Source organism: Gymnodraco acuticeps, unplaced genomic scaffold (genome assembly GCF_902827175.1).
Source record: "Gymnodraco acuticeps unplaced genomic scaffold, fGymAcu1.1, whole genome shotgun sequence".
Classification (NCBI taxonomy): Eukaryota; Metazoa; Chordata; class Actinopteri; order Perciformes; family Bathydraconidae; genus Gymnodraco; species Gymnodraco acuticeps.
In genome coordinates, this window is record NW_022990678.1 from 225,225 (window position 1) to 240,527 (window position 15,303).

The window sequence follows — 15,303 nt, forward strand, 5'->3', positions numbered from 1 at the left end:
CGTCTGGGGTGCGTTACGGCCGCGTTACGGCTGCGCAGCAGCGTCCGCAAGGATCGCGGCCACTCTAGTCAATGGGTGCTATTCCACCAGACGCGCCGCGTTACGGCTCAGAAGCGTCCCAGAAGCGTCTCGCCGCTGGGCTCCGCTCGAAATAGGATTGAAGTCTATTTTTCGTAAGGTAATGTCGGGCAGGCAGGAAGTGGAATGTTCAGAGCATATATATATATATATATACACACACACTAATTTTGCAGACCCTATCCCTCCGTAGTCTTTCAAGTAGGAGGAGAAATGCCAGCATTCTCCTCCGGTTTACAGACACTGTGTAAATTATATATATAGAATAATTATGATGATGAATGCATTTTTTTACCACTAGAATACAGCAACACATCTTTAATTCATGTCGTTTATAACTGAGATATTACGATTATTATTAACTTTGTCTGTACAAAAGTAGCCTGTCCAGGAAATATACCCAAATCAACAAAAACTGCGAGCCGGCAGGCAAGACGCTCCGCTTCTGAAACGCGCCCGGTAGGGTATGACGCCGGAGGAGGCCGGACCAAAACCGCGGTGCAGCCGTAACACGCCGCAGACGGACCCGGTGGAATCGAGGGGTAAGGAGTGATTACTTAAGAGGATCTTTCCCATACAAATATATTCCACTAGTCCATATTGAGATTTAATTACAATTTCAGTTAATTTTGCAGCCCTAATTCAACCCCAATGGAAATTGCAGTTTCTTTAAGATAAGGAGACGTTAAAGGTATCAGAAGTAGAGAAATCTGGATTTGATGGTCCCTAGCACCACACAACGTACGAACAGAGCTTTTCCACTGGTAAACACACAACCACAGTTTGTACCACAGGCTGTCTGTTGTAAATGTGTAGTCTCCGAGCCAGAGCTGAGAAAACCCGGATGACATCAGTATGATTTCATCAGACTTGACAAAGCTCCTTGCAGCCACAGAGGACTTAAGACAAGTGTGTTCACAGCCTGTTGATTTCACTTCTATATTGAATAAATCAACATGCTTGGACTGTATTAATACCACATCACCCAGTCACACCAGAATTCTGCTCCAGACTGCCGCCAGTGACTCGGTTTGACCCGAAAGTGGAATTCAGGCCACATGAAACACAATCAGGTGTTGTAGCCACGAGACAAACGACTGAGCGTGAAGAAAGAACGAGAAGGGCCTCTCACACTGAGAGCACATCAGAGTACCAAATCTAATTAAATATTATTGTTAGAGCACATTTCAGACAACACGACCTCGGGTGCTCTACAGATGTGGTGAAAAACGAGAAAGAAATCAGCTAATAAAACTAAAATGGGATTTGATCTCAACTGTTATATCAGGATTCTTGGCTACTATTTCCACAGGGGGAAAGCTTTTCTCATGGAGACAAATGCCAAATGGTGCTGTGTTCACAGGCTTAATGCAGATTGAGGATGTCATTTTTGTAGTTTTGTAGTTTATGTAACAGCACATGAGCACTGCTCTGGCCTAGTCAACATTTGATGTCAACATAGATTTTTGAAAGGAGAAATACTACAGTATAATAAACTACATGGCAAGAAGTAGGTGGACACCCAAACATTTCACTGGACGAATAGCTCATTATTGTGTGCAACAAAATATTTGTTGTGGCAAAACAAATGCAATTTTTATGTATTAGTTTAAGAGAAAAGTTGCACCCCAGATGTGTAAAATGAGGATTTGTTTTGTGTCATACAGGCAAGTATCACCACTTCACGTCTAAAAGCATGGCACAATTTGTCAACAAAAATCTATAAACACTGTCATTTAAATAGATAAATTACTGATAAAAGAAAACTCCTTATTGGGTGCACAATTATTGAAGCATTTAAGGGGCACAAAATTACATGTTAACATGTTTTAATGTTCAAAAAGCTCTTTATTTTTCTCTTTTCACCCTCTGTCTGAAACCAGAGCCCACATGCTCTGGGCGGCTCTGTTGTGATTGGCCATCGCTTAGAGATGTTCCGCCCCTTAGCCTGGAGTGCTAGCCAATAGAAGCACAAGTGTTACATAATGAGGTCCCTTTGTTGCAGAAGTAAACAAAGGAATCCAATGGAGAACACCGAAAAGCATAGCCTCACAATACAAATAAAAATGAACCTTAAAAAATAATTCCAACTCTTTTATCAGGTTGCGCCCAATAAAAAAGGACCCCCAAAACAATAGTATAATTAAAACAGTGCTTTCCAATAGCTTCAGATTGGTCCCTCATTTTCATATTCGTTAATTTATTAACAAGCTGGCACAGGAACACATCCTTATTGGACTCATGGGATTAATACAGACACGACCAAACATGTCATAATATCAAACATGCACACCCTCCTCTACAGGGAGCCGGTTGCCTGGGTGTGCAGGGTTTTGTGGCGCACACACACACGCACAGAAATAAACACTCCTTACTAAAAGCTGCATTCACAACAAATTAGTTTTTTCACTTTAATCGTGTCCACGTGGATAAGAACCATTATTGACAATGTTGCAGATACAAAATGCCGTATTAAGCAAACAACCCGAGGTTAAAGATTTTGAAATCTGAGCGGTAAACAACTCCAGGTAAACATCACATCACCTGAGGGCAACAAGAGAGTCAAGACGAGGTGAAATGTCACCAGAAGGAAAATGACAACTAGAAAATGCAGCTAGAAATTACAGTTGGTGATAAAACCTATAGAGTGAGGGGATGTTAAAAAACTACTAGTGAGTCATGTGAATTTTGTTACGAGCCCCAATTGGCCCAAAGTGTGAAACAAAACAAGCACAAAAGCAGCAACACACACACACACACACACACACACACACACACACACACACACACACACACACACACACACACACACACACACACACACACACACACACACACACACACACACACACACACACACACACACAACACACACACACACACACACACACACAACACACACACACACACACACACACACACACACACACACACACACACACACACACACACACACACACACACACACACACACACACACACAGAGAAACACATTCAGATAGAAATGGACACATAGACACACACAGACACAGCAAGCATACAGAGCCAGCTCTCGTGAGGCGGCATGTTTGCGTCGCTCACCAGGTCGTCCAGGATGCTGACGGGGAAATCGAACATGCACATCTTGACGGGCTGAGCGAGGGCTCTGTGCAGGCTGAAGAGAGACTTGGCTTCCATGCTGCACACTGACCAAGGCAGCCTCTCCACCGCTCGCAACAAACATACAAAATAATATTTAAAAATCAAAAAAAGAAAGAAAAAAAAACCCAAGAAGGAACTCCCGCAGCTGGCTGCTCGCTCGCTGTGGCTCTCACCAAACTGCGTGGAATCTGTCTGTACAAAATAAAAAAGGAATCCCTGTACCTCCTCCTCCTCTGTTCCAGCCACCAACAAACCCCCGCACTCCCCTCGTTTCCCTCCCTCTTCCTCTCGTCGCCTTTCCTCCTCCTCCTTGCCTCCCTCACCAGGGAAGGTCTTAACTGTCAGCAGCTGCTCTCGTCTTTCCGTCTTCTGGAAGGTATTGCCCAACAGCGCGGCTTCACTCAGCTGTTGCGCCACGACCGCAGCGTGTTTCCCTTCTCTCTGCTTTTCAAATGTTACAGCCTCAAGTGGTCAGACTTGCCTCACAACTGTACGTGTCTGCCTGGTAAAAAAGAAAATACCTCGCCAGATGAAATGCAGCAGGTACACAGAGGGGCTTCTGAGTTTCCGTCTTCACTCTCTTCTGCTTCATTATGCTGCAGCGATTTAATCAAGGGGTGAAGGAACGGCTGTGTTTTGCTCCTGCAGTGCCAGACTGTGTGTGTGAGCCCATTAAAGATGAAGCAGGGCTTCTGAGGCTGATGTATGAATCAGCTCATTAATATTGCCGGAAAATGTGGGACCAAACGTTCTCGAGAGTTAGCAGCCCTCATCTGAAAAGTGGATATCTGCTGGGATGCGAAATCAGAGCCCAGTCTGCTCTGATTGGTTAGCTGGCCTGCTCCGTTATGTTCAAAGGAGCAGCGGCTTAGAGAGGTCCTACCTTTTAGCCTATCACTTACAATGTGTTGGAGCGCTAGCCAATAGAAGCGCGGGTGTTACGAAGTGATGTCACTATGTTGACTACAATTGATGCGTTTCAGACGGGGGGGGAGGGGGGGGGGGGGGGGGAGTGTGTGGAAGAGAAACTCCCTCTGGAGGGCACACATGGATTGTAACCTTTGCAGACCATTTACATGCACAACAACCTATACAACACTACAGGAAAGGGAAACCCAACAAAGCATATGGCCCCTTTAATACAACCTGCTAAAAAGCTACACTTTGGCACTATGGTACTGTTTCTAAAGCTCTATTATTTTGACACAAGCGAACATTCATTCTGTTGGTGCAAAACACCTGCTCATGGTTTCACTACATTCCAACAATCAACAGTTGTTAGCGGTGGACAGCCAGAAACAATGGGATAAGCAGGAACGAAGACAGTGTGCTAGCTTTCCAAAATGTATGTAAAAAATATAGTTTTTAAAATATTTCTAAATGGGCTTTGCACATTTTTGTCAGTTAAATAATTAACAAAAATTATGAAGAACATGCAAAGTCAGCAGTCCAAAGTTATCATATATACAAATGTTATAAATGCAAAGAGTTTTAGATTGCTTTATCAAATACCAATGTCCAGAAAACCATATGAGAAGAGTTGTTTTGGACTTACCGATATGGTGCGTTTACAAACGGGATGTAAAATGTACTTTTCATGAGCAAGTTGCTCGTCAATGTTGATGTTTTACCAGCCACTCTTGAATAACCATAGTTTATTTTGGATGGCGAGCAATGCAAATCTACTAGCTAATTTCATATTGGACTAACATATGGCACGTGAATTGGCCTGTTCTAGCTCTATTTAAACTTTCATGCCACTATTTATAATAATGTGTATACCTTTGCAGTTATGAATGCCATATCCAACATGTTTGTTACAAATAAGATTACATTTGTGACAGTGTCAAGGTCAATCTTGAGCTTGTTGTGTATTACTTTGGGTCATGATGCACTAAAAGCTGTAAATCAGACCCATTGGTACCTGACATGTTATTTTTTATCAATGGAGAAATTACTAAAAAAAGCTGAAAATGTTGAAGCTCTCAAGCTGATGAATATAAAACTGTCAAAGATCGTCACATCAAAAGTGCAGGAGTCACACTTCTGAGTGTGGGTCGTTTGAATCTCTTTGAATGATTTTCAGACTAAATGAAATGATTGGCGTGTTAATAGGTTATCTTTTAAGTGTTTTCGTCTAGTGCTGCAACAATTAGACGATTTATCTATGAGTTGATAGACTAAAAAATACTATTACCTACAATTTTGTGAGTGATTTTTTAAAGAAGAATAACACTGGTTCCAACCTCTTATGTTAATAGATTTCTTTATTAAATTGAATATTTTTGTGTTTTGAACAGTCCAAATTTCCAGACATTTGGAAATGTTTCCATGGCAATAAGGACATTCTCACTTTCTATTTGTATCTTCAGATTTTATTTATAGCTCATCACTGAGCTGAAGCTAATGCGTCCCAATGGCAGGCTTTTGTCTATTTTTATTGGGCGCAAATTAGTTTTTACTCCTGAGTACAGGATGAGTCACCAGCATGTTTTATCGCCAGGAAATAAAAAACGATAAAACGCCCTGAACTACTTTTTTGAGACAGATACTGGTCATAAAGTGATAACCAGACAGAACAAATTAAACATCTATTTTGATTGTATGGTAATTTCCATTTCCTGTAGCTAAAATATAATAGATTTTATCCATAAGTCTGCATAAAACGCACATCTTTTGGATGTGTGCATTGCATTCTCAAATTAACACTATGCCTCTCTTTTAATGCCTTCATTTCAACATTCACAATATAGCAACAGTTCAGAGAAATTGTATCGAAATCGCATAGACATTCAGCTATTTTCAAATCGCAGGAGGATCATTTATTAGTTAAATGTGTCAGAGAAACTTTTAAATAAAAAATGTCACTGCTGCAGAGATGTCTATACACAGGGGTGCACATAACTGGTACGCAGGTACGCATGCGCGGCAACAATCTGAAATGCGTACCGTCACTTGTGTCACAAAGCGCATTTGCATACCGACGACGTATATGTGAAGCTTTTCCAGAAGGCGGTTAGATCACCGGACGACAGAGTCGGTCTCCGTGTGCACAGACAGGGCTGCTGTTAACGTCGGTCTGTACAACGGAATTGTGCCAAAATTACGCCAACCGGCTGCGGAGGGTCACGAAGTACTCCACTTACGCCATTTACTTTTTTGTATTATCGTTCAGCCCTAATAAAGTGGTGAAGGAATGAGTTCTAAACCCGGAAATGAGAAGCATGTCTTGAAAAAGGCAGTTGCTAACAAGTGACTAAATGAGAGACTAGACATCATCACGCTAAAACATTAGCTGCCTTTAGCTTAGCACTGTTGACGTGAAGTCATGTGACCATGTTGTAGTTTGTTCATAGCCTCATCAGTTATTTACTTCTGGAGATTTCCTTTTCACTTAAAAAAAAAAAAAAATCACAAAAGTGCCACTTATATGTGGAGATTATCTTGCTGAACAAAGCGCGTAAGTATCGTGTTGGCCACAGATCTTATTTCCTGCAATATAACAACATTTGTCAAGGAGCGGTTGTGATGCTATCTTCTGAACAGCCTTTATAAATACGTCATTACTAGTCTAATCTAAAGCAACCTCAATGTTTATTGCAGTAGACGATCCAATTTCCTCCAAAGTCCTCCAGGTAGACTTAAATCATGGAGGTGAGTATGTGACCAATGCTAAATGTTTACAGCCATTTGAGAATTGAAAAAAGGGTTAGGGTTAAATGTTATATTGTGAGCGAGCCCCATGCTTTATTACTTAAAGCCAGTTGAATTGGTGTTTCATCAGGTGCATTTCACTGCATTGATTCAATGGCATGACTATGACTAAGTCCTTCTGTGTGGAACTATCACAACACATCAACCCGAGGCTTCTGGATGCATTTGAAAAGACACTAATCCTTTGTCATCACGACAAACTGAACCCTCTGCTGAATGTAGGTGAGGGGTTCACCGCAGCAGGAGTCCATCACAAACACCTTTCCTTCCCACTGGACATGAACCTGAAGGCCAAACAGCCTCCTGCAAAACCCAGAAAAGACTTTAGTCGTCTTGTCGTGCTGCATGTAGGTCACACGGTTTTTAGAAAGGAAGTAAGTTTGCTTTGACCTGAAACAAAGCAACAACACATCGGCCTCAGAGCTGTGAAAACATGTCTGCATTTCGTTTTTGTGGGTTTATCTTATCTCACCTATCGCACATGTCCTGCTGCTTTGACCACTTTGCTCCTGTGTTTCATCCTCTTGCAAATGTACTGATCTCAATCTGGGTAAATAGATTGCATAATTAAAAGGTAGCGATCCTGCAAAAAATGTGCATCATGCTCACACATTCCTCATTTTATAGCTTCTCCCTCTTTCACGTGGCTGCTAATATTTGCATTTTCACTGGACCGTCGCTCTAAATATTTTAAATCCTCGCCAGTAGTCTGGGGGAATTTGAACAGGGTTACAAAGGCGGAATTCATCCCCGATTCACATGCAAATGATGCTCGACGGCGTGATTTAAGAGTACAGCAGCGAGTGGAGATGAAGTGCTTTCAAATAAAAACAACGCAGACAGTCAAAGAAGGAGAAGAAGGAAGGAGGAAGAGAGCGCAGCTGAAGGGAAAAGAGCACGAGGGCCTGAAACACCACTGGGAACTGCTTTCAGATGCAGAGGCCGTCCCACGGCTGAATACTGTAGAGCCGTCGTCATGGAAACAGGGAGGCAAAGCCGGCTCTTCATAGGGCTATATAAGACCGACGCCCCCCCTCCCCCACCTCCTCCTCCTCCCTTCCTCCTTTACAGATACCCAGCCAGGACAGGAAGTCAGACTGTAACCTGCAGCTCTGCTTCCTGTGGGCTGAGACAAAGACAGGACGGGTGGTGCAGGTACAGGACCATCATCTGCATCACCTGACCACGAACTGTAAACACTCATCACCACGCTCAGTGAGATGCTGTCTGGGTAAACGCTGCTTCAACACGATCAGTCCTAAACACCTGAGGACATCAGGTGATAATAATTATGGAGGCACTACTTGTTGTTACATTTAAAGGGATAGTTTGGATTTTTCAAAGTGTGATGTACTTATCCATGGTTAGGGTATTAATAAAGTAGTTTTTAGAATGCCGGTAAGTTAGAGAAGCAGAATGATAATATTTCATTTTTATCCAGGGGTAAATTGGGTTTCATTTATGACAGTCCATTTAAAATAAGCATATTTAGAAAGTTAAATTAATAATGTGCAATAAAGAAGATACAATTAAATTACATTAAAAAAAAGGATATTTATATAAACATAAAAAGTCAAAGTAATACTTTTCAATACAAAGATAACATTTAATTTAAAAAAGTATATTTTATAAACATAATAATTTGAAGTAACATTTCCAATAAAATATCAGATAAAGTGAAATAAAAATATGTATAGACAAAAATTATATTTATATAAACACAAGTAAAATGTCCAATACAAGATAAAATAGAATATTTATAGGAATAAGAATTTAAAGTAATAAAAACATCAAATAAACCAAACCTTAATTGAAATGGAATTAAAATGTTTTTATAAACATAAGAAGTTAAAATAAAAATGTGCACATTGTACTACACATAAACATTTATATTATGATATATAGAGTGATTTATTGGTATTATAAGTTACTTTGGTTGGCTGTGATTAACTACATTTACACAATAAACGCAAACTAACCAGCGTCTCATGTTTTCAGAGGTAAAATCTCTGTTCTTGTCAACGAAGTCTGGTGGCTTTGGGGAGAGCAAAAATGTGGTTTCCTATCAGAAGGTTGTCTGACAGCAGCGTACACATATTCTAAATAAAGCAAACACTTAAACTGATGTTCCTTTTTTCAGGTTGGTTAATAAATGTTTTGCTGGTGCCCGCAGTGGTACATTGCTTAGCTAACGTGCCAATCTTTATCTACTGTAGGCGATGCACTGCCTTTGGATACTGACTTTAGGTACCTCAAAAATAACCCACTTCTGAACTATGCCTTAACACAAAGGTATGCATTCAGTTCAAACAGGAAATCAAATCAAACTCAGTACAGTGAGTGTGTTCAACTGTGCAGCTCTGTGTCTGCTGAGCTCAGATTGCATCTGTGTTTATGTCACCACAGCTGGTTTCTTTTGTTCCATTATCTAGCTGTCTTCGTGGAGAAACAGCCTCCAAGTCTCAAAAGTTCAAAAGGTAGAATCTTATGGCAAGTATAATAATATTAAAAGGGGGCCTAGTGTGCTCATTGTCAGGTTCATATTTGTATTTTGTGCCTCTACTGTGACATGTTGGCATGCTTTAATGTTCAAAAAGGTCTGTCTGAAACCAGAGCCCAGTCTGCTCTGGGCGGCTCCGTTATGATTCGTCAACCGCATAGAGATATCCCGCCCCTTAACCTATCATGTACAATGGGTCGGAGCATTAGCCCAGCGGTTTTCAAAGTGTGAGGCGCACCTCCCCAGGGGGCGCCAGAGAGCTTCAGAGGAGGCGCAGTGTGAGAAAAAAATAACGAGAAACAGTGAAATCTAGCTAGCTAACTTCAGCTAACTTTATGCGAGCGGCAACATGGATCGATTTTTAGTGAAGTTACCTAAAGAGAGGAGACAGCGTCTGGCAGAAAACGTCAGCTTTGTTTTGAAATAAAAGTTGTGGCTCATCGGACAAGACTTTTTGTTTAAACATGTTTTTCGTAATGCATGAAATAAGATCTGTGGTTGACACAAGTTGAATAAATGTTCTACGGTTTTGCTCTACGATATAAAATATGTCTGCAATTGCCCTACTCGGAATCTCCAAAGCTTCTATGCGTCATAAAAACTTTTGCTAAACAGTGACTAAATGACACTACCAAGCGTCATCATGCCAACAGGAGTCAGTCTTTAGCTTAGCGCTGGTGATGTGACACCATGCCACTGGGATGTCTTTCATTTCTAGCTTTTATTTCTACCGATGGCATTGACCCTAGAAAAATTATATAATTGTGTTAATATGTGGAGATTATCCTGCTGAACGAAACGTGTAAGCATTATAAATGTGTGTTGGCCACAAAGCTTATTTTACATAACATACTTTTCCCATCCAATGGCATAAAACCATTTAACATTGTATTGCTTTTTGTCGAAGGACCCCTAGCGATGCTAACTTCCAAGTCTGCCTACAATATGTCATCCGTACACCAGTCCATTGACACGACTGCACATGATTACAAAGTCTACAAACACACAGACACACACAAATCTGATCCGGTAACACAGAAATTATAAACATGGATAGTCGGGGAAAACAAGAAAACAAATGAGAGCCGAACAAATGTCCAACAGAGATAAATAAGCAGAGCAAAACAGTTTGACATTGAAATACTCAGCAACAAGTCCAAATACAACGCTGTTCCTGCTTTTTGCAACACTGTTCAGACATTTCTCCGCAGTACAAAAATGCTTTTGACAAGGCATTTCAAGGACAGGCCATTCCTCCATACACACATAACTATTAATGGCAATGCTACAGAAAAAAAGCCCTCTGGACTGCAGTGGAGAAAAAATGTCTGATTCTTGTCACATTCCATCAGACAAAGAAGTCAGATGTGCTTGGGAGTGAAGTCAAGCTTCAACAACATAGAGGTTTCTGGAGTGCTGTGCAAAAAATGGGAGCAACAGAGAGGCTTACAGCTTTATCTACATTTCCTTTCCTGCGATAGTAGGAGAAGAGAAAAGGCAGATAAATGTTTCAAAAGAGGATAACCATCAATAATACCAGCGAGAGGAAACAGGATTTAGGTTGGGGGGGAGGGGGAAGAAGAATGAGAAAAGGTTGTTTACAGTGGAATCCACAGTTCGTGCTGCGCGCGTGCGTGTGTGTGTGTGTGTGTGTTCAAAAGGCCCTTTAAATATAGGCGAGGGAAAGCCTCACATCTCTCAATGGAGGCTCAGCGGTGACCTTTGACACTTGTTTTGATAAATGTTTAAGTTTTATATAGAGGTAAATTAACACTATTTCGATAATCGATTCATCATTTCAGTCATTTTTCAAGCAGGAAAATAAGACAGAAAGTGGTTGCAAATACACACTACTACATTTGTAAGGGTCATAAGAAGAAAGAAAACTCCACTGAACCATTATGTACACTTCAAACACTATCAGCTTTGCATGGCCTGGATATGCACGGAATATTCAGTTGCGCTGTGTCTCAATTCCTACACTTCCCTTAGCACACTGAATGTGTGTGAAGCTTTGACCCCGGCCACACGAGGACGAAAACGGCTAAACGCATAGGATTAACGCAAACGCAATCGCAAACAAGCTTCCGTCCACACGCAATAGTTATCCGGATAGTGTCTGCCCACACGAGACCGCTCCGTTTAGCTCCAACCGCTGGAGAAGCTGCAGTACATGCAGGAGCCTGTACGTGGCGCTGTAACTTCCTCCACAAAAGCAGCGAAGAAGCATGGTTGTCATGGTTGCCCTTCTGTTTATTCTCCACGGTGGGGGCCGAGGGAATCGGGCAGAGTTTTTCGCCAGTCAACGTGTATTAAAGTTTAAACCTTCTGACAAAATTATAAAAGTGCCGGTCAAAGGTCTTCTTTGTTATTTATTGAGCTTTAAAACAAATGAATAACGACTCTATATAATATAATAATAAAAATACACGGAGCCTCTCTTTTTCCTCCCTCTCTTTGGACAGCGCCAGTGTCTGTCTCATGCAGCAGCTGATCCAGTAATGAGTGACCCGGCCGACAGTAAAAATAAACATATTTATAACTAGTTTAGGTAGTTTGAGAGGTGTCTCCGTCCTGTCAGATTAGACTTCTCTCGCGTTTATGTCCATATCGAGAGAAAGATAAATAATCTGAATTCAGAGTGCAGTTTACTTTGACGCGGGGGTGAGCAGCAGAGGTGGGGAGAGGCGGGGCTATTGCCTCATCATTATCAGAAAATGATCGCTGAAGCTGCAGTACATATCCACAAAAGCAGCGAGTAAAATCCCCCCCGGATGTGTAAGTCTGCTGTAGATGTTGCACAAAGAACTGTAGCATGGTCAGTAGCGTCCGGAGCACGATAGCAACTCTGCGATCGGCCATTGTTGTTGTTGTTGTTGGTGGCGAAACACATCAGCAATGGCGCGGGGTAAGCGGAGATGAGCAGAAGAGGTGGGGAGAGGCGGGGCTATTGCTATTGCGCAATCATTATCAGAAAATGATCGTATAGGGCGTACACACGGAGCCGTTTGACCCCCCAGAGCGTTGCGTATGCCGTTCTATCCACCTTGGGACCCGTTATCGTTTCCTCAGTCGTTTAGTGCCGTATTCGGGTCGTCCTCGTATGGCCGAATGGTCTATATGACACTAAACAGTAACGCAAACGGCCGTTTTCGTCCTCGTGTGGCCGGGGCATTAGTGTTTTTTTTAAATCTCACACTGTGGCTGTGCCCTCAAGGGAAGTGACATCGCCGCTATTAGCTAGCTAGCAATGATTCGAGGTAGCAAATCATACCCAATAAATAACACCCTCGTATAAGTGGAAGTCAAAATGTATATAATGTGTTTGTACACACTCGTGAATCTCTGAAAGCTTCTATGTGTCATAAAAAAGGCGACTGCTAATAAGTGACTGAAAGAGACTACAAAACGCCATCACCCCGACATAAGACAACCTTTAGCTTTGCAGGGGTGATGCGCAGCCATGCGACCGTGATGGAGTTTGTTTATAGCCTAGCGTTAGCATTTGACTTCTGGCAATTGCATTTACGCTTGAAAAATCACAAATTGGTGATAATATGTTATCCTGCTGAACAAAACTTGTTTAGTATCATGAACGTTTGTTGGCCACAAAGCTTATTCTCTGCAATATACCGAAATTCAATGGGAAAATCAAGGTTTTTTTTTTTTCGAAAGAGCTCTTACGATGCTAACCTATTGGTCAGACTGCTAAAAATATGTGGTACATTTATTAAATTATGAAAAAAAACAACATATATTGTTCATTTGTATAGTGCTGTGTTCCCAGGAGCAACTGCAATCATGCTATTTCCGTTATGTAGTCAATGATAGTGATCCTTGGTTGTAAGTAGTGTCCAGCATTCCAACGCTAATACTTAAAGGGGACCTATCATGCAAAATGCACTTTTTGATGTCTTTCATACGTAAATATGTGTCCCCGGTGTGCCGGGGAACTCACGCAGCGTCAGAAAATAAAACCCTTTCTCTTTTCCTCCGTACCCACATCTTTTAAGAATGGGGGTACAACGAGCGGATACAGATGTGCTGCAGATATGACGTCAAATTGGCGGTGGACCCAGAGAAAGTTGCCATCAGAAACAATGCCTGACATGTTTTGGACGTAATCTCGTATTTGTTTACATTAGCAAGCCTCGCTAACACTCAGAGCTAATCTGTATCGTAGAGCACATGTGTTTAAAAAGCAGGATATAAAAAGGGAACTCACCTTGTGATAAACCTGCAAGAGAAAAAGAATTTGAGCTCCATACTGTTTCAGAAATAATCCTTGAAGTGGTTTAGAACAGGATGGCGTTTAATCACAGCAGAATGTAACTTTATCTCCGGTAGAATTCTGATCAGGCATTAGCTCTGCCTCCTCTTTTTTTTTTCAAGCTAAGGACCCAAAATCCGCGTTTCTCTAACAGGGCAGGAATAGAGGGGTATGAGCAGTATGATTAAATTCAATAAATGATCTAGCTATTAAATAACAGGGTTCAACACCAGTAGTAGCAAAGGTAAAAACAATATAGTTTATCTTGATTGCTATAAAATCAGTTAATGTATTGTTGTTATTTGTTTTAATCTTATTCATTAAAATTTGCATTTTTAAAAAAAATTCAAGCCAATATTTTAAGTTTTTTTTAATTTAATGTTATTTTTTTGTCTTTTCAATTTATAATTAATAGAAAACGCGTCTAAAATGTACTCATAGTGTAAACATATTTGTTTATTATGTAATTGTTTTACAGTTTTTAAAGCAATTTTTTTATAACCTTCTGATGTTTTGTCTTTTCTAATCTAATATGTTATAGCCGATTGTTGCACATTTTTATAAATAAATAAAAAAGCATGGAATTTATTTGTGGCTGATTCTTCCATGTAGCTCATATATTTAAATTTGACAGTTTTAGTCTTTTATTCATGGGAAAGACTATAAATTACCCGGTTTGAAGTCATTCTCCATCACTCTACATGTCTAGGCCTCCATGCAACAATAGTGCATGGTTATCGTTGACAAAACCGTAATAAAAGGCGGAAAATGATTTTAAAAAGACAGCACAAATCCATAGTTGTATCAGATACAAGCACAAAGAAGGTCAAATTAACACCCTAATCACCCAATATGCAAATGAGCTCAGGTGTGCATTTTAAATATGAACCCAGCTACTGCAAAAATCATTTCTTACCTGTTTTTCCAGCATGATCATTCTCTCAGTATCATGACCTTCATGGAGTGTTTGTCCATGCGAGTTCACCGTTCAGACCTTTTCTGTCGGCATCTTGTTCTTCACGGATAAGGGAGAAAAATGTATAAATAATAATAATACAAAACAATGGTTTTGATGCTAACTAGCTTTGACGCTGAGGAGACTAGTAGACAGCTAGTGTGCTTTATCCTTGAGAGAAAATATCTTCACTGGCTCCAGCATGTCTCGACATCCATATAAAAAGAAATTAAGGGGTGTTTATTCATGGAGGAAAAACACCACATCGGTAAGTGAACGGGGAGGGGGGGGACAACCAAGGGCTAGTTAGCTGTGGGCTAGCTAATGTTAGCGTGCTAGCCAGCTAAACCTCAGCGATTATCATTTTTGTATTTGTCTCCTCCTGCTGCCTTCATCCATCGGCGCTCCTCTGCCTGCCTCCACTCAAAAACACAACCGAGGAGTCTCGTCTATCACCGGCTCTCACGACTAAATCCGCGCCCCGTTGCTCGACGACGACATCCCAGTGAGGAGTGGTCAGTCCCGGGGAAGATGTGACTGATTTGACCACTGTAACACGGATGCTTAAATGGATGCTGCAGCTGAGAAGGAATCTCCGCTTTCACTGAAAGACAGGACGCTGCTGCTGTTGCTGCGGTCGGGGAG

At 41.2% G+C, this 15,303-nt stretch overlaps 1 protein-coding gene across 3 annotated transcripts in view; it reads right to left on the minus strand.

Annotated features, from left to right (window-relative positions):
- Positions 1-15,303, minus strand: part of LOC117555274 (ral guanine nucleotide dissociation stimulator-like) — a 76,722-nt gene extending 61,419 nt beyond the window's left edge. Inside the window, exons 1-2 of one of the 3 annotated variants that reach the window (XM_034230129.1) lie at positions 14,620-15,303; positions 13,659-13,670 (exon numbers count right to left, since the gene is read on the minus strand). In XM_034230129.1, the coding sequence (XP_034086020.1) occupies positions 13,659-13,670; positions 14,620-14,640 (33 nt within the window). In that variant the 5' untranslated portion in view covers positions 14,641-15,303. Of the gene's footprint in view, positions 1-3,159; positions 3,408-13,658; positions 13,671-14,619 lie in introns of those variants that run through there. The other 2 variants (XM_034230130.1, XM_034230128.1) reach the window with 2 other exon arrangements.